This window comes from Eulemur rufifrons, chromosome 29, assembly GCF_041146395.1.
Source record: "Eulemur rufifrons isolate Redbay chromosome 29, OSU_ERuf_1, whole genome shotgun sequence".
Lineage (NCBI taxonomy): Eukaryota > Metazoa > Chordata > Mammalia > Primates > Lemuridae > Eulemur > Eulemur rufifrons.
In genome coordinates, this window is record NC_091011.1 from 46862960 (window position 1) to 46887070 (window position 24111).

The following is a 24111-nucleotide window of genomic DNA, read 5'->3' on the forward strand; positions in this document are numbered from 1 at the left end:
TCCAACACTGTGGGATGAAATTTGCAATTCCACCTTTATCAAATATTAAATTCTTATATATACATCAGTCTGTTTATTGAATCTCTTCCATCCCATTGATCCCTTTATTTATTGCCACACTGTTACCACAGTTTTAATTATATAGCTCTGTGACATTTTGATTTCTGATAAAGCACATCACCACGCCTTCCCCTATAATCCTTCTCTTTCAAATATTTTTTCTTGATTGTTCTCACACATTTACTCTTTCTGATGAATTGCAGAGCTACATTTTCAATTCATTCAATCTGATGCATTTTGTAAAATTTAGAGGTTAATTTGAGGAGAAGGGGCGTGTTTATCACACTGCACTTACTTCTCCAAGAGCCTGGTGTTTGTTCAGACCTTCTATTCATCTATTTCCGGTTGGCGCTGGGCTTGTCCAAGCCTTTGGCATCTCCGCAGTCTCCTTCTCACACCTCCACCTGGCTCTCTCTGTGCGACAGGTGGCCAGCAGCAGGGGCTTGCCTGAGTCTTCCTGCTCCCCAGGAGGTTCGTGGGGGACTTTTGCTTTGCCGTTTTGGATCCATTTAGTAGTGGTTTTCTCAGAACTGTGTTCAGGCTACAAAGTAGTGTGGCAAAGCCCACCATCACCTCTGATTTGGATTTCTGGTCTCTTTCCTTCCACTTTGGCTCACCCTGGCCCATTCTCCTCACTGTACCTGGAGTAATCTTTCTCGTCAGACCCCCGTGGTCCCCCGCTAGAAAAACTTTCAGTGACTCCCCCAGACTTAATGCCTTAAAACAACACACATTTATTGTCTTACAGTTCTGGAGGTCAGAAGTCTAAAATCAGTTTTACTTGGCTAAAATCAAGGTTTCAGCAGGGTTGCATTCTTTCGGGGGGCTCTGGGGGAAAATCCACTTCCTTACCTTTTCTGCCTGCATTCCTTGGCTCATGGCCCCTTCCTCCATCTTCAAAGACAGCAACTGTATTACTCAGACCTCTGCTTCTATTGTCATGTCTCCTTCTCTCACTGTGTCCCTCCTGCCTCTCTCTTATAAGTATGATCATAAGAACTCCTGTGTCTGGTTGGGCCTACCCAGATAATCCAGGATCATCTCCCCATCTCAAAGTCTTTAATTTAGTCATGCCCACACTGTTCCTTTTGACATGCAAAGTAACATATTCACAGGTTCCCAGGATTAGGATGTGGACATCGTTGGTGGACTGTTATTCTGCCTTCCATACCTGTGGCCTTCAGGGTAAAGTCCAGACCCCTTCCCTTGGCTTGCCAGCTCCCCAGTGATGTGTCCCCACCACCTCTCTGTCTAACCTCATTCCACTCTCCCCTTCAAACTCCCGCACCAACTGTAGGAACTTCTTTCAGTTTCTAGAACCTACCCTCTCTGCTTCCCCCAGTCCTGATTCAGGCTGGTTCTTCTGTCTGGGAAAACTCCCCCACCTCTTCACTTCACCAACTGCCACTCAACTTCTACCTATGGCTTAAACCTCACTTTCTCTGGGAGATTTTGACAACCTCTTCTACTCCCTGCATGTTCCTCCAGACTTTATTAAGGATTCTCATGTCCTCCTCCAATGTTCCTAGCTTGCTTATATTGCCTTTTACGGTATTACTTGTTTGAAGATCTTGTCTTCCAAAATGTAAGCTCTTTGAGGGCTGAGACAAGGACAGCTCCATGCTTGGAGCTCATTAACTCCTTGCTGAATGAATTTATAAAAATACCAATTTTATAAGAGTATGCAAATTATTTTACTCTATCAGCCTCATCATAAAAGTATTTGTTCATCATTCATTTAACAAATGTTTATTAGGCACTGACTTGGTAAGTACTGAGCCCAGGTAATTAAAAAATCCCCTTAATGTTATGAGGATGCTAAGGTTGCAGAGGTGTGATCATAAGGACACGAATAACAATTCTCTACTTCCAGGACAATGGACTTGGAGGTCAGTGAACCAATAGACTTCAGTTCTGGAGATCATCAACAACTGGTTCGGAAAGCAGCAAATAAAAACACCCAGTCTAAATCTGGTCAGCACAACCCACCTGCTTCATCCAGGCCACAAGAAACTCGAAGAGATGCACCCTTGACGGATGCTGAGAAATCGAATACCTATGTGGTACAAATTACAGATGACAGCACCCAAGATGAAAGCACTACTAATTTATCCTCTCCATTCTCAGATGCATCTGTCCGCAGAAGTGAGAATAAACAAATTACATTTTTATAAGAGAAAAGCAAATGTTCTTTTAAAATGTCTCCACAGTGTGGATTGTCAGAAAGATTGAATTTTGTTTTTAGTTTTTCTTATTTATGCTTTATCATGAAACATGATGTAGGGCTGCTATAATAGGCTACCCCCCAAGTTGTCCAGGGCATTCAGAAATTCATAATAAACATATGGTGAACAACTTTTGTTTTTTTTCAAGGAGATATGAATTTGTTACTGATTGTAAAATGTTCTTAGCTACCATAATATTGGCTTAAGTTTTAAAAAATATTAATTCTAATTCAATATCCTAGATGTTAATAGTGTATAAGTCAGGAGATATATTCAGCAATGAGTAATAGGAATCTAGAAAACTGTGGCTTAAATAAATGAGAAGTGTTTTTGTTCTCTGTCTCTCATGAAAGATGAGGTTTGAAGGTAGGCAGTTCAAGGCTAATCCTGCAGGTCCTGGGTGTACACTTTGCCACCCTTAAAGCCTTCTTAGGGCCTGGACAACTTGCAGGTGGCCTGTGGGCTTTGAGTCCCGTTGCTAGCTCCCTGTGGTCCTCACATTCCATCCTGTGGCTGGAAAGATGCCTTTGGAGCTCTAGCCTTTGAGGTAGGAAAAGGAAAAGGCAAATAGCCAAAGGCAAAGAAGTGCCAAGAGAGGGCTGCAGCTCTGACAATGCCAAGGAGGGTGCCGTGCATGGACAGGTGCCCTGAGAGCCAGCCAAATCAGACTTCTTTTCAGAGGCATTGCCAGAAACCACCCCCAAGAGTTTTCAATGACATGTCCCTGACCCTATCTGTATCACATGGCCACCTCTACCTGTAGTTTTTCACCTGGGCTCATTACCACCCTTGCAAGATCTAGGTTAGACAGGGAGAAAGTTAGGGAAAATGGATGTCACTTAGCAATTAGCCACCTCTGCCACAGATACCAGGCCTCCATGGGGTGTTGTGTAAGAGGAATGTTATTGCATTTAGTCCTTATGACAACTCTGTAAAGGGAGTTGTTGTGTTGCCATTTTACAGATGAGGAAATGAGGCTTAGGGAGGTATAATAGAAAAATATGTAAAGCCTCCTCACCAATGTTGGAGTTAGTTATTTGTTTGTTTTTGAGACAGAGTCTCGTTCTTTTGCCTGGGCTAGAGGACTGTGGTGTCAGCGTAGCTCACAGCAACCTCAAACTCCTGGGCTCAAGCGATACTGCTACCTCAGCCTCCTGAGTAGGTGGGACTACAGGTGCTCGCCACCGAGCACGGCTAATTTTTTTGTTTGTTTGTTAGTTTCTATTTTTAGTTGCCCAACCAATTATTTCTATTTTTAGTAGAGACGGGCATCTCACTCTTGCTCAGGCTAGTCTCGAACTCCTGACCTCAAGCGATCCTCCTGCCTTGGCCTCCCAGAGTGCTAGGATTACAGGCATGAGCCACTGTGCCCAGACTAGAGTTAGTTATTTGTATCTGCCTCTCCTAGAGGACAGAGGCTGGGCCATTCCCCACTTTAAAAAAATTAAATAGTATGTAAGAAGATGAAAGTGCTGTGGGAAAAAAGAAAAAGTATAGCCAGATAATGGATTAAGAGTTATGGGGTTACAATTTCTTAAAGCGGTTTTATGGAGATATAATTTACAAATCATAAAATTCATCCCTTTTAAGTGTACAATTCAGTGGTATTTAGTATATTTACAGAGTTGTCAACCATTATCACAATCAACTTTAGAACATTTTTATCACCTCAAAAAGAAACCCATACCCATTAGCAGCTATTCCTATCCTCCCTCCCCCTCACCGCCTGCTAACTACTAATCTACTTTCAGAAGTCTCTATGGATCTATTTATTCTGAACATTTCCTATAAATGGAACCATACAACATGTGGTCTTTTGTGATTTCCTTCCTTCACTTAGCACAATGTTTTCAAGGTTCACCCATGCCGTAGCATGTGTCAGTACTTCATTACTTTTTATGGCCATATGGTCTGCCATTGCCTGGATATAACACATTTTGTTTATCCATTCATCGGTTGACAGACATTTGAATTCTTTCCACTTTTAGGTTACGAATGATACTGCGATCAACATTCATATTCAAGTTTTTGTGTAGACATATGTTTTCATTTCTCTTGACACCTAGGAATTGCTGAAACATATAACTCTTTATTTCACATTTTGAGGAACTACCAAACTTTTCCAAAGTAGCTGCATCATTTTACATTCCAATCAGCAATGTATGAGAGTTCGTGTTTCTACACGTCCTTGTCAACACTTATTATTGTCTGTCTTTTTTAAATTTTTTTATTTTTTAATTTCAGCATATTGTCTTTTTTATTATAGCCATTCTAGTGTGTGCAGTGGTATCTCATTATAGTTTTGATTTGCATTTCCGTGATGACTAATGATGTTGAGCATGTTTTCATATGCTTATTGGCCATTTATATGTCTTTTTTTTTGAGGAATGTTTGCCCACTTTAAAAAAAAACCAGCCATTTATTATCTCTCATGATTCTGTGGGTTGACTAGACTTAGTTGGGCAATTCTTCTGCTGGTCTTGATTGGAAGCTCTGACCAATTATAATGAGATGGTGGCTGAGGCTGCTACAGCCATATGACTCCATGACATGACTGGCAATTGTTGGTTGTTGGTTTTCTTTTTGTGGCTTGAGCTTCTCACTCCATGGTGGCTGGCTCCCAGGAGAATTGTGCCAGATGGGTAGGCCCCAATACACAAGCAGTTTAGCAAACCTCTGCTTGCATCACACTTGCACTTGTCCCATTGGCCAAAGCATGTCATGTGGCCAAGCCCAGGGGCAATGTGGGAGGGCATTATACAAACTGCTCATTTTTAATTCTGTTATTTGTCTTCTAGTTGTTGAGTTGTAAGAGATCTTTATGTATTCTGGATACTAGTCCCTTATTGGAAAGTCCCTTATTGAAAACTCTTTGTAGGTTTGCTTTCACTTTCTTGATGGTATCATTTGAAGCACAAAGGCTTTACTTTTGACGAAATCCAGTTTATCTGTTTTTAGTTTCATTGCTTGTGCTTCAGTGTCATATCCAAGAAATCATTGCCTAATTGAAACTCATGAAGACTTACACCTGTGCTTTCTTCTGAGAGTTTTATCTTGTATATATATAACTATGATCCATTTCTAATTAATTTTTTTGTGTGTGCACAGCGTGAAGGAAGGATCCAAATTCACCCTTTTGTATGTGTACATCCAGTCGTCCCAGCACCACTTGTTGAAAAGACTATTCTTTCCTCACGGAATTGTTCTGGCACATTTGTTAAAAATCAATTAGCCATAAATATAAGGGTTTATTTCCAGACTCAACACTATTCTATTGATCTATATGTCTATTCTTATGAGGCCAAGCCTCATTTAATATTTGTTCCCTTATGGGCCCTGATATGTAGTAGATGCCAAATTAATGTTAGCTAAATGACTATTTTACTGTAGACAGAACATACTTGGGAATATACATTCTGATACTCTGATTAAGACAGCTCCGTCCCGTTCCTTTGTTGTCATGCTTCCCGTGCACAGAAACTGCCCAGCTAAGCGACGGGGTTGATGATCTTATAAGTTAACTTTAAGCAGCATTATTTCATTTTTCCCTTTTAAATTGGAATAAAGCCACACAAAAGAAAAGGAAGTTGTCATTGCCAGCAACATATTCAGAGGGCCCTGGGAAAACCTGTGTGGTAGGAAATAAGCAAAAAGATATGCCGACGTAGCGTGAACTGTGTTTCGGCATGTCTTTCACTCAGAACTCTTTGGTCTTGCAAATAGTTCGCCAGGTTGTCTGGTTTGTAGAAGGCAAGAGAGTTGCTAAAGGCAGGTAGGGTGGAGAGAAAAGTGGCGGGAAAGCTCTGCCAACTCTCTGCAGCCTAAGTCCGTCTCCAGAGAGGTGAACACCCTCTCCACCTGCCATCCTTGAGGTGTTGCTGTCCGCATTCGTGCAGGGGTGTAGTGTTGCTGGAGCCCTGGTGCTGGGCCTGCGATATCCTGAGACGTTCTGGTCATTTTTGATCCCAAGGAGGATGGGGTGTGCACCATAAGAAATTAAATCCCTCAGCTTGTCAGGAAAATTTTGGAGCTTCAGTGGATAAACCCTCAGATCTCCAATAAAACACCTCTGACAATCCGGATTATTTCCTAAAAGTTCTGCAGAGCCGTATTTTTGTTGTTCTTCCATTTGCTGACTGTAAACTAGCACTGCCTTCCCCATCCTCAAAAAATCAGGGGAAAAATTCCTTTCATTAAGTATTAAAAATAGGTAATTGCATTTATACTTTTGAATACTGTGTCATAAAAATAACGTTTGTGTTTCCTCAGATTTCATTACAAAAGTGTTCCTCATCCTGTCAGTTCAGTTGTTGGTCACTGCGGCAATAATTAGCGTGTTTGTTTTTTGGTAAGTCTTTATTACCAATGTCAAATTAAATGTTAAGTTATTCACATTGATTTTTATTGAATCAGCTTGATTTAATTTTGATCACTTAAAAATAATGTACCTCTTTTTTCTTAATCATTCATAGGAGATAATATTTCTATAGATTTGTTTTTCTGAGGCATTTCCTAGACCAAGGTGATGGTAGATTTCTAGGATTTTACCTTAACTTCCTAAGCCAAGAACTTTTTCTTACTCTTATTTTGGGCACTATTTTCTTTCTGTCTTTTTTTTTTTTTTTTGAGACAGAATCTCTTCCCAGGCTAGAGTGCAAGTGGCATCATCATAGATCACAGCAACCTCAAACTCCCTGGCTTAAGCGAGTCTCCTGCCTCAGCCTCCACAGTGGCTGGGACTACAGCCATGGGCTATGAGGTCTGGCTAATTTTTCCAGTTTTAGTAGAGACAGGATCTCACTCTTGCTTAGGCATGTCTCGAACTCCTGAGCTCAAGCAACCCACCTGCCCCAGCCTCCCAGAGTCCTAGGATTACAGGCATGAGCCACTGCATGCAGCCGGCACTATCTTATCTTTTCTTTTCTTTTCTTTTCTTTTCTTTTCTTTTCTTTTCTTTTCTTTTCTTTTCTTTTCTTTTGTTTTTATTGGAGAAAAGGCATACCAATTTATTTAATGTGTATACAAGGGGAGAATCACAGAGTAATTACCCCACTATTTAAAAAAATTTTCTCTCTGAGCTATTTCCACAGATAGAATGTATAAAGGGCCGGGCGCAGTGGCTCACGCCTGTAATCCTAGCACTCTGGGAGGCCGAGGTGGGTGGATTGTTTGAGCTCAGGAGTTCGAGACCAGCCTGAGCAAGAGCGAGACCCCGTCTCTACTAAAAATAGAAAGAAATTATCTGGACAACTAAAAATATATAGAAAAAATTAGCCGGGCATGGTGGCGCATATCCAGTAGTCCCAGCTACTGGGGAGGCTGAGGCAGAAGGATTGCTTGAGCCCAAGAGTTTGAGGTTGCTGTGAGCTAGGCTGACACCACGGCACTCTAGCCTGGGCAACAGAGCCAGACTCTGTCTCAAAAAAAAAAAAAAAAAAAAAAAGAACCGTATAAAGGAAAAAAGGTGAGGTTATGGAGACCCCGGAGGCTGGAACACTGTTAAATTCAGGAATTATTGGAGGGACTATGATCCAAGATGCATGTGCTTATATGCATCTGAGGAAAATCTGTATCTATGAAACACATATATGAGAAGTTGATTTCTTTGGCTTTGAGCACATACCAATCTCAGTATTTTTTAAAATAAAAACCTTTACCAGGACATTTACATGGATCGAAATTTGACTTATTATTTATTTATTTATTAATTTTTGAGAACAAATCTCGCTCTGTTGCCCGGGCTAGAATGCTGTGGCATCAGCCTAGCTCACAGCAACCTCAAACTCCTGGGCTCAAGCAATCCTCCTGCTTTATCCTCCCGAGAAGCTGGGACTACAGGTGCTTGCCACCACGTCTGGCTAATTTTGTGTTTCTATTTTTAGTTGCCTGGCTAATTTCTTTTATTTTTAGTAGAGACAGGGGTCTCACTCTTGCTCAGGCTGATCTCAAAGTCCTGACCTCAAATGATCCTCCCAGAGTGCTAGGATTACAGGCGTGAGCCACCTCACCCTGCCTCACTTATTTAATATTTATTATGAATATATCTATTTTAAGAAAAAGAATGTTTCTGTTTCATTTCCCATCTGTCATTAATCAGTTAGAGTTTCTCCCTTTCCTTCCGTGATATTGCTTTACTTCTACTTAAATATCACATTAGTTAGCAAAATATACCATTTACTATGTAAACTTATGTTAATTTTTTTTTTACCTAGGAACGGTTTAAGAGAGTGGGTGAAGGCAAACCCCTGGTTCACCTATGTAACCTTGTAAGTATCATTGGATTTAATAAAACTTGGTTTTTCTACTGGCTATTTATTGCCTGAGATCCTTTTACTATAAAAAATGAGGTAAAGGTATGCAATTCCTGAAATGATAAAATTATAGGAATGGAAAACAAGCAAATTAGTGGTTGCCAGGAGTCAGGGTTCAGTGTGTGGGTGAGGGTGTTACTATTGTCAACCTAATGACAGAAAGAGAGGCTCCCCCCAAAAACAGTGCATTTGGGAGTGGCATAGGGATTGCAATCTGGGATACAGAAGCCGTGAAGGATCATAGGTGTATCTAGAGAGGTTGGGGTAAGGGGAAACCTTTTAAAGACAAGGAGGAGAGGTTCATGTAAGCTATTTTGAAACAAAAATCACAGGTCACAGGGGCCTGTTGCAGGAGCTGGTGCTAACTCATTGGTGGAGACAGCCTTCACGAAGCAAGTGTTCTTGTGAGAGCAATTTAGCGGGAATGCTGCATCTGTGAGGAATTTCTTGTGTTAAGTCCTGTTACAGACATGTGTGCAGGATGTTCAGGCTGTGTAGGAATTTCTTGTGGGTTTTTGAAAGGTCCTTGTGGGCGTTCTTATCTTAGACATACGAGTGTGAGATCCTCTCCTTCATGACCTCCTAGCTCCACTTTGGGTCTGACATAAGTGACTCCATCTTGGCATTGGCGACTTCCACACTATAAAGGGGTAGGGTAGCACGAGGGAGGTCTTTTTTGATGTTTTCTTGATAGGATAGTTTTGAATCTTGATTGTGGTGGTGGTTACATACATCTACACAAAGATTTGTGTCACAGTTCTATGACATAGAACAATACATACACACCGTACCAATGTCAAATTACTGGTTTTGGTATTGTACTATAAATGTATAAGATGTAACCACTGGGGCAAAGTGAAGGTTTCACAGGACCTCTCTATCCCTTTGCAACTTCCTGGAAATCTATAATTATTTCAAAATAAAAATTTTAAACGCCCCATAAACTATCTGTGGATGGCAATGAGAAAAGTTAATTTTAAAAGCTAAAAAAAAAAAGATTATTATTCATTATTAAAGCTAATAATGAAAATGTTTGTTTACTTTATAATACTTATGAGATGATATATAATGTTACATATCTGTATCTATTTCTGTTTATCTCAGTATAATATAGCATATGATATAATCACTGGAAGCAAATAACACATGGCTTTAAATTATTCTGCAGCCCGGCATTTTTTGTTGTACTGATTATACTCACTTGCTGTGGGAAACTTCTCCGCCACGTGCCTGTGAATTACATTTTCCTGGGATTGTTTGTAAGTAAACCTTGTTAGCACCTGTTCTAGTTCACCTGTGAAGTACATTTTTGTCACGTTATTAAGTTGATTCCTTTAATTGTGGAAACTCTTCCTGTGGGATAATACAAGTAGAGATTATTTGTGAAACATTTTCTTAGTGGAATTCTAGTTGTAATGCAGTAGAAAACTTACAAGATAGTATCACACCCTTTTAATAGGTTAGAGAATTGGGGGATCTTTGTGCCAGCAAACGCCTCCTGTAAGGCCACATGGCGGAACCCACCTCCAGTCTGGGCTGCATTTCAGGAACAGTTAATCTGACAGTTGCTGGATTTCAATCAGGTACAACAAACACATCTTTTTATAGAGAGTGGGTTCCAATCCAGTTCACAAACTAGTATGTAAGAAATGCAAATTTCCTCATTTTTGCAAAATGCATTTTATTTCTATTTCAAGTCCCACTGGGACAGAAACTGCCTTGAGTTCAGGTTTCCGTTATTTTCCTAACTTGCATCTCAGTTCAGGAGGGTTTTCCCTGCGCCAGAGAGTTGGGGGCTGGGGGCCTTGGGTCCTTGGCGCTCCTCATGTATCTGTGTTCTGGTCCTGGTTCCCCAATGCCTCCTTGTGGTGGCTTCCACCCCTGCGGCCTCGCCACTTCTGCCCATTTCCTGTCATTCAGTGCCATTCTGTGACACAGAAGATCGTATGGCTCCCTTTTTTGTTAGCCAATTCCTTTCTGTGCTGCCCATGGGGACTCCCGATCTTGCCAGCTCTCAGCAGAAGCTCCCAGATATTCTAAGTCTGCACAGAATCTGAATTTCTATCATTTTACCCTCATTCCCCAGGGCTCAGCCCCCCAGATGGAGGTCTCAGGGCTCCTCCTCAGGGACTCAGTGGCATCTAAGAGCCATTCCCCCAACCCTGATTCTCTTTCTCTCCCCCGGAAGCCATGGTCTCTCTGAAGCTCACTGGTGGTAGCTCCTAGGGTGTTTTGCTCCTCCTGGGAAAACCCAGAATCATCCCAATAGGATTTGGGATGGTGTCAGCTAATGATTCTTTTGGGGAGGGTTTATGTTTCTTCCCAAGCAGTGTTGAGCATCTTTCTATGTGAAGATTTACTTGTCAACTGATGTCTTCCTCCTCTGGTTCCAGATCAGATGTGAGATAGCTTATAAAAATGTCCACAATATACGAAGATAAATTAATGGGGAAATCTGATGGAAGGAAAAGTAGGGCAGGTGAATAAAGATAGTGGTTAGATTAATGTACAAAATGCATGAAGTCCGATACACTTGAGGAGCCTAGATTTAGATCCTGGTGGCCACAGCAAGCACACATGCCGAGTGGTGAGATTCTCTGCATCCACGCCAGGCAGGTCCGTGGTGATTTACCTGTTGGGAGGAATAGCTTCCTCTCAAGGCTGGAGAAGACTGGCTGTCTGCTGCCCACCTTTGAGCATTCCCTCAACTGCCAGGACAGTGAGGAGCCTTTCTCAGCTGGCGTGGACACCCTGCATGTTGCCGGGGCCAGTATGGGCACTGTCCCAGTTCCTGCACTGATGGAGTGCAGACCCCGCTCAGGAGGGGCGGGGGCTTGAGCCAGACAGAGCAACACCAGGAGTCCCGAAGCAGAGGCCATGGTAGGGACCGCAGAGGGGGTGCTGCATTCCCAGAAGTGTTTGAATTTCTTATTTTAAAATTTTAAATGGCTTTAATGTTTATTGCAAGAAGAGATAAAAGTTATGAGTCTCCAAGGGAGCTTCCATCTCTGAGGTTTTGTTGTTTATCTCAAAGCAAGTAAAAGCTTAAGAGAAGATAAATTATAGAGGGGCACAAAATTAGTTATATTTTTCTAGACTTAATGTCGTGCCCAAGGGTTTGGAAACAAATGGAAAAAGGAGTTGAGGGACAAAAGGAAAACACTCACATTCACTAAAGACAGGTTTTGTCCCATAGAATTTTGGCCCCTGGCGCCTACCACAGTTCTGAGCTCTTGAAGTCATCAGACAGGTTTGACTTCTACGCCTCTTCCTACTCACTGTCCAACTCTTCTGAAAACCAAAACTGGTTTCCAGCTTGAAATCACTCCTTCCCCCTCTCCCTCCCAGTCTGTCAATTACACACGCACACTCACACACACACATCACTCATACCACAGTCACGCATGTCACACACACACACATACCACACATACACACCAAGGTAAAAAGTTCATTTGTAGATTGTATTGTCGTTAATCAATGGGGCCCTCCACACAGCAATATTTTATCAGGATATGCTGTCTCTACTGAGGCTTCGTCCACCATTTGGGTCCTGACATTTCCCGTAGTGCCTGGGTGACAACCTTCAGCCCCAAAGTGCCAGGAGATGGGTCTGGAGGGCTCCTACCATCCCAAGACTTGGGAGGAGGGTGGAGGGATGCACCAGGGCTAGAGCACTCTCCTCAGCCCTGGAGACTGGGCTGGCAGGACGATGTGGGAGAGAGACAGGGGCCAGGCGACGGGACCCAGACAGGCACTGGGGTTGTGCCCTGGCCTACAGTCAGGCCCCGGTCAGCACCCTGAGACACTCCCCAGCCTGCAGGCTCCTCCGTCAGGTCAGGGGAATCCAAATGCCTGGCAGACCCGCTGGTCCACAGGAAGAGCCAAGAAAGAATCCTCCAGTCTCAGAAAGTAGAAGTGTTCCTAACTGAAGTGCCAGCACAGTTGCGGGGCTTTGAGCACCTGTAGCCCAAGGATGGCCCAGAGGCTGGGAAGGGACTGGAGTCCAGGAGAATCTGGGATCGATCGCCTCTCCGGGTTGTCCAAGCCCAATGGGAGAATTGCCAGATTCTCTACTTTGTTAAACTCACCTAAATAGGCTGTCTTTGTCTCCATTATAGGGAAAAAGTGTGTTTATTCCATATGCAAATGACATTTTAATGACGCACTTGCATCCAACCCTTTCTCTCGAGGTTAATTTTCTTCCTCTTGAGGTTAATTTTCTTCCTCTTCTGCTAGCTCGTTGCTTCATGTTTCTCCAGCTCCAGCAGCACATGAAAGGAGTGTGTGTGTGTGTGTGTGTGTGGTTTGTGACTCTGTGGTATGTTTGACTGTGTTGTGTGTGTGTGGTTTGTGTGGTGTGTGTGTTGTGTGTGTATGGTTTGTGTGTGTGTGGTTTGTGTGTGTGTGGTTTGTGTGTGTGACTCTGGTGTGTGTGTAGGACTGTTGTGTGTGTGTGGTTTGTGTGGTATGTGTCTCTGGTGTGTGTGACTGTGTTTGTGTGTGGTTTGTGTGGTGTGTGTGTGACTCTGTGGTGTGTGTGTGTAACTGTGTTGCATATGTGTGACTGTGTTGTGTGTGTGGTTTGTGTTGTGTGTGTGACTGTGGTATGTGTGACTATGTTGTGTGTGTGGTTTGTGTGGTGTGTGTGTGACTGTGTTGTGTGTGTGGTTTGTGTGGTATGTGTGTTGTGTGTGTGTGTGACTCTGTGGTGTGTGTGACTGTGTTGTGTGTGTCATTTGTGTTGTGTGTGTGTGTGTAACTGGTGTGTGCGTGTGTGACTGTGTTTGTGTGTGATTTGTGTGGTGTATGTGTGACTCTGTGGTGTGTGTGTGTAACTGTGTTGCATATGTGTGACTGTGTTGTGTGTGTGGTTTGTGTTGTGTGTGTGTGACTGTGGTATGTGTGACTATGTTGTGTGTGTGGTTTGTGTGGTGTGTGTGTGACTGTGTTTTGTGTGTGTGGTTTGTGTGGTATGTGTGTTGTGTGTGTGTGTGACTCTGTGGTGTGTGTGACTGTGTTGTGTGTGTGGTTTGTGTTGTGTGTGTGTGTGTGTAACTGGTGTGTGCGTGTGTGACTGTGTTGTGTGTGGTTTGTGTGGTGTGCATGTGTGACTGTGTTGCGTGTGTGGTTTGTGTTGTGTGTGTGACTTTGTGGTGTATGTGTGACTGTGGGGTGTGTGTGTGTGGTTTGTGTGGTGTGTGTGTATGTGACTGTGCTGTATGTGTGTGACTGTTGTGTATGTGTGGTTTGTGTGGTGTGTGTGGTATGTGTGTTCCACTGTTCATGTCCCACAGTCGCCCTGTAGCTGTGAGCACCAGGCTTGTACACATCCCCACCTGCCCCCTAGACCTGCTCACACGCACATACCGCAAACCACCTCCTCCAAATTCTGGGCCTCGGCCTCACCCTCAGGCCTCAGGAAGCAGGCTTCTGATTTATTGTGAATTTTGTTTTTAGACGGTTCTTCAAGGCCTGATGCTAGGAGCCGTAACAAGGTAAGTCTTTGATACACATTTCCTTTCATTTGTGTGCTCTTTTCTTTGAATGTATGTGAACAGTAATCACAATCTCTGATTTTAGTTTCTATAAAGTCCATGAAGTATTGTGGGCAACAGCAGCAACCACTCTGGTGACACTGGCTCTCACTTTATTTGCTCTACAAACAAAAGTACGTATTATTGAAACAGACTTCTGTCACGAGGGAGCATGCTAGATGTGTCCCTTTGTCCCTTCCTACCCACTTTCCGCACTCCTCCCAGGTTCTCTCTGCCCTGTGGGCCTCACCCCCACCTTAGGCTTTTCGTGTTCTTTGGCCAATGGGAAGTCCCAGCTGGAGCCTGGAGGGCGGAAGAGGTGTTTATTCCCGTGGCTTCTCCCAAGCAAGTTCCCCTTGGGCTAGGCGTGTCCCTTACCAAAATTCACTGTGTCTCAAGGGGGCCAACTCAACACAGCCTTCTGGGCCGATCCCTTACAAACCACCGCACTTCAAATTGTCCTGTTTGATTGTGCCATCTTTTCCCTGCTGGGACCCTGACTCACACAGAGACTTGAAAAATTAAAAAGTTGTACAGTTCACCAGGGTTCAAAAGTGCCACAATTTCCCAAAGAACACCACATCACTCAGGATTGTTCCTGTTTAACTGGGAGATGAGCCAGAGTCTCTCCAACCAAATCTCCTTGAGATTTGATATCAAGGTGTATTTTCTGCGGCCCTTCCTTTTAGTTCTGTCACTTTCCTTTAGTAAATCATGGGGCCGCCTTAGTCAATTTAATAACTTACACAGAAGGGCGTGTATTTTCCAAGTTGGTTGGCACACGTCATAAGGAAGGTCTTACACACGTGCAGAATTTTAGCCTTTTCCTGATGGAAAAAGGAAGACGCATCAGAAAGATGGAAAGGTCTACTAGATATTTAGCCAAATTGGATCAAAATTTAGAGATTCAACTTTAATTCATTATCAGATCAGTGTTTGCTATCTCGAAGCTGGTCACTTGTGGAAACCAGCCTATTTGTAACTAGATAGCCCTTCCTGCAATGAGTGAGGTGGGCTGCTGCTAAATGCAGAGATTCATTAAGTCACTTTAAATCTTCTAAAATGCCAGAATACTTCTAATACTTCTAAAATGCCAGACTGTCACCTGGACCCCCTGAGTCCCTGCGTGCCCTGTGGGCCTCTGAAGCCGAAAGTCCACCACTGGTGTGACTCGGAATCTGTCCTCTCTCGGGCCTGGGCAGAGCTGACGAGGCTTCCCCCCTAGATTAACCTCACCGCAGTCGTCCTTCCTTAAGGTCACGTCTCCTTTCTGCCGGCAAGGAGCAAGCCATAGGGTTCGGCTGTCACGAGGCAGATTTACTGCTTTCTGGACCTGTATTGTCCAAGAGAAAGCTAACGTGAGCCACAAATGCAAGTCGTGGATATGATTTTAAATTTCCCAGTAACTACATTAGAAAAGTAAAAAGAAAGAGGTGAAATTAATTTTTTTTCTTTTCTTTTCTTTTTTTTTTTTTGAGACAGAGTCTCGCTCTGTTGCCCGGGCTAGAGTGCCGTGGTGTCAAGCTCACAGCAACCTCAGACTCTTGGGCTTAAGCAATCCTTCTGCCTCAGCCTCCCGAGTAGCTGGGACTACAGGCATGCGCCACCATGCCTGGCTAATTTTTTTCTATATATATAATTTTAGCTGTTCAGATCATTTCTTTCTATTTTTAGTAGAGACGGGGTCTCGCTCTTGCTCAGGCTGGTCTTGAACTCCTGACCTCGAGCGATCCACCTGCCTCGGCCTCCCAGAGTGCTAGGATTACAGGCGTGAGCCGCCGGGCCCGGCCTGAAATTAATTTTAATAATATATTTTATTTAACCCAATACATACGAAGTGTTACCATTCCAACATGTAATTCATATAACCAAAATCGTAATGAGATATTTTACATTTTTGTGAACTAAAAATCGAAATCCAGTTGTGTGTTTTATACTTACCACACGTCTCAGTTTGTATGAGCCACATTTCAAGTGCTCAATAGCCACATGTGGCCAGCGGCTACTGTATTGAATGCATAGCTCTAGACAAAGCTTACTATGCATCAGAATTACCAGGAGGGCTGTTAATACACAGATTTCTGAGCCCTACCCTTGTTGCATCAGTACATCTGGGGAAGGGCCAGGTAATTGGAATTTCTCAAGTGGTGCTGATGTTGCTGATTGAAGAACTACACTTAGACAACTAGTACTTTAGAATATTCCCTTGGTGTGTTAAGGGCAGGGGACAAGAGGAGGAAATAAAGGGATTAGGAAAACGCTCTTGCAAGAAAATATCTTTTGCTGCATAATCCATTTTTTTTTTTTAAGGCCAGAAGATGAATATCTTCTTTCTTAAAAAAAAACAACAAAAACCCCTACTTGCCTCAGGCTGATTTGGGTCACTAATTTATAAAAGAAAACATAAAAAAATCACATTAATAAATTTCAAAATTACAGAAGAATCATTAATAGCTATTTTTGAAAGCTTAGTATATATTTTTTATTACGATATATGCATATAAATGTAAAAAAGATACCCAGTTAACATCTTGGTATATTTCATTCTATTAATGTTTTCTGCACACATGCTTTTAAAAAAAATATGAGTAATTATGATCATACTATGCATAAAAATGTACATGTTACTTATTCAATGTACCTTTTTATTAGGGAAAATTTCATATAAATACAAAAATAGTGTAAAGAACCCCCATGTACCCATTACTCAGTTTCAAAAATTATCAACTAGTGGCTACTGTCATTTCATCCATACTGCTACTTTTTCTCCCTCCTGAAGCAAATCCCAGTCAATTTAATGTTTTTTACGGAGCATTTTTTAGTGGTTGGGGCTAAAGGATTTCCACAGTTCTCTGAATGGACCAGGGTGAATTATTAGCAGTGGGCCAGTGTCTGTGGGGTATAAGATGCATCTCTAAACATCCTGAAACTCCTCATAGATGATAATTGAGTTGTTTGTACACTGTTTATGTTTCCTCAGTGGGATTTTACCTTGCTACATGGAATGCTGTTCGTTTTGACCATCGTCCTTATAGTCTATGGAATTTTCTTAATCTTCCTACCAGCATATGTAAGTGGGATCTCATTTGGAAACCTCAGAGAATTGTTAAAAACACAGGTGAAGGGCCGGTTGGATTAGTCTGGGTCCTCTGAGAAGCAGACATGGAGCTGGGGTTAAGCAAGTAAGGATTTTACCAGGAGAAATGTCTGTGAGAGACAAAGGGGGAGCCCAGGGAGGCTGGAGGAGGGGTCAGACCAGGACTGCACGTTTGGCCCCAGGGAAGGAGGAGGAGGAGGAAGCTTGGGTGGGGGCGCTGTAGGTGTGATGTGGTCTGAGGGAGCCCCAGCAAGGCCTCCAGGAAGCCCCTGAGCCAAGGTAGTCCACCATTAGGGTGGTGCCGTGTCTTCCAGGAAGGGCCCTGCTCCTTGCAGCTGACCCTGTGAAGCAGGAAACATGGCCTAGGAGCAAAACGCAATGGGCTGCACTCCCCCCACTGTAGCCGAGGCTCTGTGAGGTCCGTCTCAGGGGCCACCTAATGGACAGAGGAGCTGGGGCGTGAATCCTGAGCTCCTCCCTTAGACAGCTGTCCTTGCCCAAGAGGGTGTTGGGGGAACCCACCCATGAGGCAGGGAAGACTCCTTCTGCTGTGTGTGGTGCTACATGTTTGAAGTATTATTATATATAGCAGGAGCGGGAGACATCGGCTTGTTTGGCCTTTTCTGACAGCGGCCTAGAGGAGGCTCCTTAATTTCTAATTCCAGCTTTTTATTTTTCGTTTTAATATACTCACTGATACTAGATATTAGACATAAGCCTCTGTGTTTTTCTCAAGGCATCATGTTTAATTCTCACAACATTCCTGAAGAGTATGTATGTCATCTATTTTATAGATAAGCAAACAAGCAAGGGGAAATTAAATAATTCATCCGAGTCCCATAGGGAGTGAGTGGCCCTGGTGGCATCGAGGCTCTAGGTCTGTGTGACTCCAGTGGCCACACTCTTCCCGCCACATTGCACTGTGCGTGGACTGATTCTGGAGGGCTGTGGAGAGTGACAGGCACGATCTGGCCCTGGGGTGGAGGTCCTGTTGGAGGCTGGGTCCACTGAGGGCTGGCCTGGGGCCTGTGACCCTTTGGCTAAAACCCCAAGGCCAACTTGGTCCAAATGCTGAACCATCAGGTTTCTTTGGCAACAAGTGGACTTGTTACAGGATCTGCGGACATACATATAACCAACAGTTCCGACTGGATTGGTTCAGCTTTGTGAATGACCTCATAGGCTTATTAGCCAGGGAGGTTGTATCTATATTTTAGAGATGAAGGCATCACAAAGATGTACCTTAAAAGACCACGGCTCTCCATTTATTATTATTAATGGTAGCAGAGATATCAATAATAATAATACAAATATTTATTATGTGGGTTCCGGAGGTCTTTATAGTATCATTTAGGTGCAGTTAAGAAACTGTGTTTCCCCCCTTTCATATCCTCGCTTCCAAGATGACAAAGAAAAGAAGGAACAACGGTCGTGCCAAAAAGGGCCGTGGCCACGTGCAGCCTATTCGCTGCACGCACTGCCCCCATGCGTGCCTGCAGACAAAGCTGTAAACAAGCTCGTCCTTCGGAACATAGTGGAGGCCGCAGCTGTCAGGGACATTTCTGGAGCAAGTGTCTTCGATGCCTATGTGCTTCCCAAGCTGTCTGTGAAGCTGTATCACTGTGTGAGTTGTGCCATTCACTGCGAGGTAGTCAGGAATCGTTCTGGGGAAGCCCGCCTGGACCGAACACCCCCACCCTGATTGAGACCTGCGGGTGCTGCCCCAAGACCTCCACCAAAGCCCATGTAAGGAGTAGAGTCCTTGAGGACTGAAGAAAAACTATCCTTTGGGAAAAAATAAAATGGAAATTATACTTAAAAAAAAAAAAAGGAAACTGTGTTTCCTATTAGATAGATGGAACTGTGTTCCCATTCTAAGTTTTCTTTCACAAATATCTGTAACCTTATACATGTCTGCCTGGAAGACTTTGGCAGAGCCGTGTTCTAAGTCTACATGCTCATTCGACTTTGGCAATTCTGAATCCTCCGGACTCTAGTTATCAGGTGTTTTCTTACCATTAGCTCAGTCTGGAAATACTGTGTCTCTCAGATGTGTCACTGGTTTCTGGTCTCCCTTCTTCACCAAGAACCCCTCCTGGGTGAGAGCTGGGAGTGCTCTGCCCCGCCTCTCAGAACCAGCTCTCTCGTCCTCGAGGGTCAATGCCATTTTTTCCTCAGGTGTTGCACACCCCTTCCTTATCCTCTTCCCAGACAGAGCCAGACCCTTTGGAATTTAGACTAGTGCCATATTCTGATCAGGGCTGTTTTGGATGCAAGGAACAGACACCACTCAGACTAGGGTTGAGGCAAAGACCCGGAGAATCTCATAGAACTCCCAGGTGGGAGGAAGAGCTGGAATTCCCAGGAATGGAAACCCTGCCTTCCTCTCTGGGGCTGAGCTGACTGGCCACCTCTTCTTACAGCTACAACAGCGCCAACACTGGCTAATGAGACACAGCCTCTGATGCTTGGATCCCTTTATTCTGAGAATTGATTTCTGACTGGCCTGGTGCATCTGTTTAAGCCCAGTCACATACCAGAAGCTCCTGATCAGTCAACAAACTCACTGTTTTTCAAGTGGGGTTCTTGTACCTCTCGCCAGTCAGCTCCAGCTTGGGTGTGTGAAGGTCACTGTGTCCTCAAGGCTACCTGTTCCAAGAGCTCAGGGGAGGGAAGATTCTCTAGAATGGCTATGTGGACAGGGAAAAAATTGAAATATGTCTAATACATTTTACTTGCCCGACCACATATGAGGCATCTAGCACTTGATGGATATTGTTTGACATTGGCAAGGTTAGTTTTCATTTGCTTGTGTATTGGAATTGAGTGGATGCCCCTGACTGTGTTCAAGAAAAGATCAATTCCCCCAAAGATCTTACTTTCTTAATATTGGTCCTTATCTGCCAGCAGTGGCCTAAGTGAGCCCTTTCATTATGCCAAATCTCCTTAATATACTACTGTGCTTCCTCTCCTTGCAGTGGCTGCATTTATTGTATGCTGGACTCGGAACTGTGATCTTCTCACTTGTAAGTGCATTTCTCCCTCTCTTTGATAAGGAATATGGTATGTGCATTGACAAGCCCTTGTGATAGGCCTGGAGTTACGTGGGGTCAGTAATGCAGGGGAAACACTCCAGCAACATTTAAATACAATCCTCTTAAAGCATCATACTTAAAACCAGCACCCTCGGGAGAGCAGGATGGTTTTCCTGATCCACAAAAACATCACTTTTCTTGAAAGGGCCAATATTTAAGAAGAGAAGGAAGAATTATTTATAAGCTTTGAAACTTATTGCGGCAGGGCTACGGTTTCACCCACTGCCCCCCTTCCTCCCCACGGACCAGTTTCTGTTCTTGAACAATAGGAACTTCTCACAGGGAACTGGTGGAGGCATCTAGGAATCTGTTTCCTTACATTAAGTCCCACCTCTTGCTGTCACATCTTTAAAATTATTTTAAGGCATGTTTTATTTAAAAGTAAAGTTCAAACAACAGAGAAGATTATAAAATGAAAATAAAAATCTCCTTCTTATCCCCTTTCCCAGAAGTAATGACCGTTAACAGTTTCTTGGAATCTTTTCAGAATTTCTTTACACATATGCACTGTTGCTTCTTACACAAATGTAGTTATACTACGTATAATGTTCTACTTTTGCTTTTTCACTTGAAAATAATGGCCTCCACATATTAGCAGACCTGGGTCTAACTAATTCTTTTAGAGGGCTGCATGGAATCCCATTTTATGCTTTTATTATGAAACATCTTCCAGGGTTTTATTTAACTATTTATTTTGAAAATTTCCAAACATATCCAGAAGTATAGAGAGTAGTGTAAGGAACCCCATATATTATCACCAAGCTTAAAAACTATCCACAATTTGCTCCCTTTTTATTGTTGTTGGAATTATTATATTTTTTAAATGTTAGGAAAATTCACACCAGGAGGTTAAAGCTAAGTATGTACATTTCATTTTCCTCATTTCTTCTCCTGTTATAAAAGCAACTGATTTGTGCTCATTTACCTTTATTACTGTGCTCTCAGACTTTGTGTCCTGAAGCTCACTGTTGTAGCTCTTGTGGCCTGTTTCGGGGGTGTAGTTTGTTTCCATACAAAGTATGTTTGTTGGTGTTTCTCCCCCCCCCCCACTTTTGCAGGCAGAACAAAAACTCCTGTAGACTCAGGCAGGTCTACCTAATACAAAGAAACAGCTGAGGAGAAAACTGGATTTTGGGGCGTGGGTTTGTGCGTGTGCGTGGATGCCTAACCAGCAGAGTTGCGGGAGTGTGAGGCACATGCCACGCTCCCAAACGCTCCCAGGGGCCTGAGTCCCGGCTGGGCCTTCCCTGTGGGCTGGTTGGGTCTTGGGTGGTATCTGAGCCGGATTCCTTCTGGGTCCCAGTTCTTCTCCCTCCCACTTTTCCTGTCTGCCCTCAAACACATCATCTCTCCTGAGAAGCTACACTCCTAACCATCCCATTCACGCCTGTGAAATGACTGAGAGTCATTGTTCCCTTTTATAGGAAGAAGTAAGTTCAAGTCAGAGATTTTTGGAGAGGAGGAAGAGGGAAAAGCACGTCTCCATAGGCATTAGGACTCCAAGGTGACAGATGGAGGCCAAGAACAAAGCTGGATGCTCAGCCACTGGGAGCCCTTTTTTTCAGGGTGACCAACTGTCCCTGTTTCCCTGGGACTAAGGGGTTTCTCAGGACACCTAGAAGTCCCAGACAAATCACAATGGTTTGTCACTCTAGCTTTTTTTTCTTCCAAAGCTGCTGGAATGAGACATAGGGAGAAGAGGCTTGGCTCGGTGGCTCACGCCTGTAATTCCAGCACTCTGGGAGGCCGAGGTGGGAGGATCGCTTGAGGTCAGGGGTTTGAGACCAGCCTGAGTAAGAGCAAGACCCTGTCTCTACTAAAAACAAAAAGAAATTAGCTGGACAACTAAAAATATATAGAAAAAATTAACTGGGCGTGGTGGCGCATGCCTGTAGTCCCAGCGACCCAGGAGGCTGAGGCAGGAAGATGGCTTGAGCCCAGGAGTTTGAGGTTGCTGTGAGCTAGGTTGATGCCACGGCACTCACTCTAGCCCAGGCAACAGAGTGAGACTCTGTCTCGAAAAAAAAAAAAAAAAAAGAGGGAGAAGGGGGTTGAAGGGACTCAGCTGTTCAGGTGAGGCACCCACTTTGGCATCCCCAGGCTCAAGTCTGGTTCCTTTCTTTGCCACTCGAGGCTCAGTTAAACCTCGCCTACCTCAACCAGGTTGTTTCCACATCATGTGAGATAACGTGCAACGAACCCGGTTGCAGGCGGCCTGGGATGTGCCCACCAAGTCTTTTCCCGTTCCTTCCTTCCCTTCCTCTTCATTCATACGAGCCCAAGCAGGAACCAGGAGCCAGGGAGAGCAAATATCTGAATTCCTTGGTAGGTTTCACTGAAGTAGACACTGTTCTACTATGGATTATTTTAAAGCATCTCTCTCTAATGCAGTGTTGATCTGTCTGGTGGTCTCTGCCTCATAGCACTGGACTTTCCGTCTCGAATCAGGACATAAGGGACTGAGCTTGTTGATTGCTTTTCCTTCCTCAGATGCCTCCTGCTGTCTGGGTCTGTCACTGTGCAACAAGCACCAGGATGAGAGAGAGCTCTCTGACTTTTTTATCTTGCTGTCAAGGAGCTCATAATTTTACCTACTGCAGCTGAGCTAAAACATTTATTTGGGGTGTTACCCATAAACAGATCCTCTCTCCTCCTCATCCTATTTTAGGTAGAATGACATCATCACAAAGCCATCCTCAAATGGCAAGGTTTGCTATCACCCAGAGCTCCGAGAATTCAGAATTATTACTCTGTGTGAACCATCTTTATTCTCATTCTTTGTTCAGCAAGAACATGGGGGGAAAAAGATCACAAACATGGGGCATTTTGTAGCTTTGTCCACCTGGTCCACATTATTGACGAAAGGTACAAAGGTTTTTGGATTTGGAAAGCAAAAGAAGTCTCCCCAATTTGTTCCAACAGGCTTCAGGAGGATGAGGCATTTGCTTTATAGCGTATATCCCTGGGGACATGGTGAATGCTTGAGGGTGTTTGAAGAACACGGTCAGCCACAAACTGACTTTCTGCAATATTTTTCTTGATGCTAAAATAATTTTTTCCAGATCATTTAGGACCCTTATTTTATGGAAATGTACAATTTAAATAGCTAATTTTTCTTCCTCTTCTTCAAGTACCTGGTGATGGATGTGCAGCTCATGATGGGAGGGCGACATCGTTACTCCCTGGACCCTGAAGAGTATGTTTTTGCTGCCCTAAACATCTACTTGGACCTCATCAACCTCTTCCTCTTTATTTTACAACTGGTTGCACACGGGCGGTAATCACATAGCCAAGGCCAGCTCGTGCTGAGAAGAGGAGGGAGGGACACCTGTGAAGTGTTGCCAGGCTCAGTCCTGCAGAGGTTGCCATTCAGAAGCCCTTTTAGTTAAAAACAATTTAAGAATACTTTTTTTTTTTTGGGGGGGGCGTCAAATGAAAGCAAGTATGCAGTAGATGGTAGCTGTAGCTGTTATATTTTTAATTCTATCACCACATAGCAAAACTTTCTGGAGGACATTTTTGATTTTTTATAGATTCAAAAGATGAGTATCATAATTACATCTTTACAAACATTTGTGAGATGTCCATCACTTTGTTGAAGTTTTCCAGACACCATTTAGAGCTGTAAATAACATCTTTCCACATGAATAAAATTGATTACAGAAACCTATATTCAATTCTTTCTCTTCTCTTGATAGGGACTTTCTGTGGGAATATTTTTGGTATCTGATTTTTTACAAGAGTAAAATAAACCAAAGAATTTTGCCTTTCTCCTGGATTCCAGGG

General features: G+C 43.4%; 1 protein-coding gene across 1 annotated transcript; it reads left to right on the forward strand.

The window, feature by feature from the left end:
* The first annotated feature begins 1937 nt into the window (after window positions 1-1937).
* LOC138377139 (protein lifeguard 2-like) lies at window positions 1938-23606 on the forward strand. The gene is made up of 9 exons (XM_069461865.1): window positions 1938-2205; window positions 6555-6633; window positions 8498-8551; window positions 9765-9855; window positions 14057-14094; window positions 14180-14267; window positions 17114-17203; window positions 20209-20256; window positions 23457-23606. Exons 1-9 carry the CDS (start codon window positions 1938-1940, stop codon window positions 23604-23606), a joined length of 906 nt encoding a protein of 301 aa, XP_069317966.1.
* The last annotated feature ends 505 nt before the right edge of the window (window positions 23607-24111 follow it).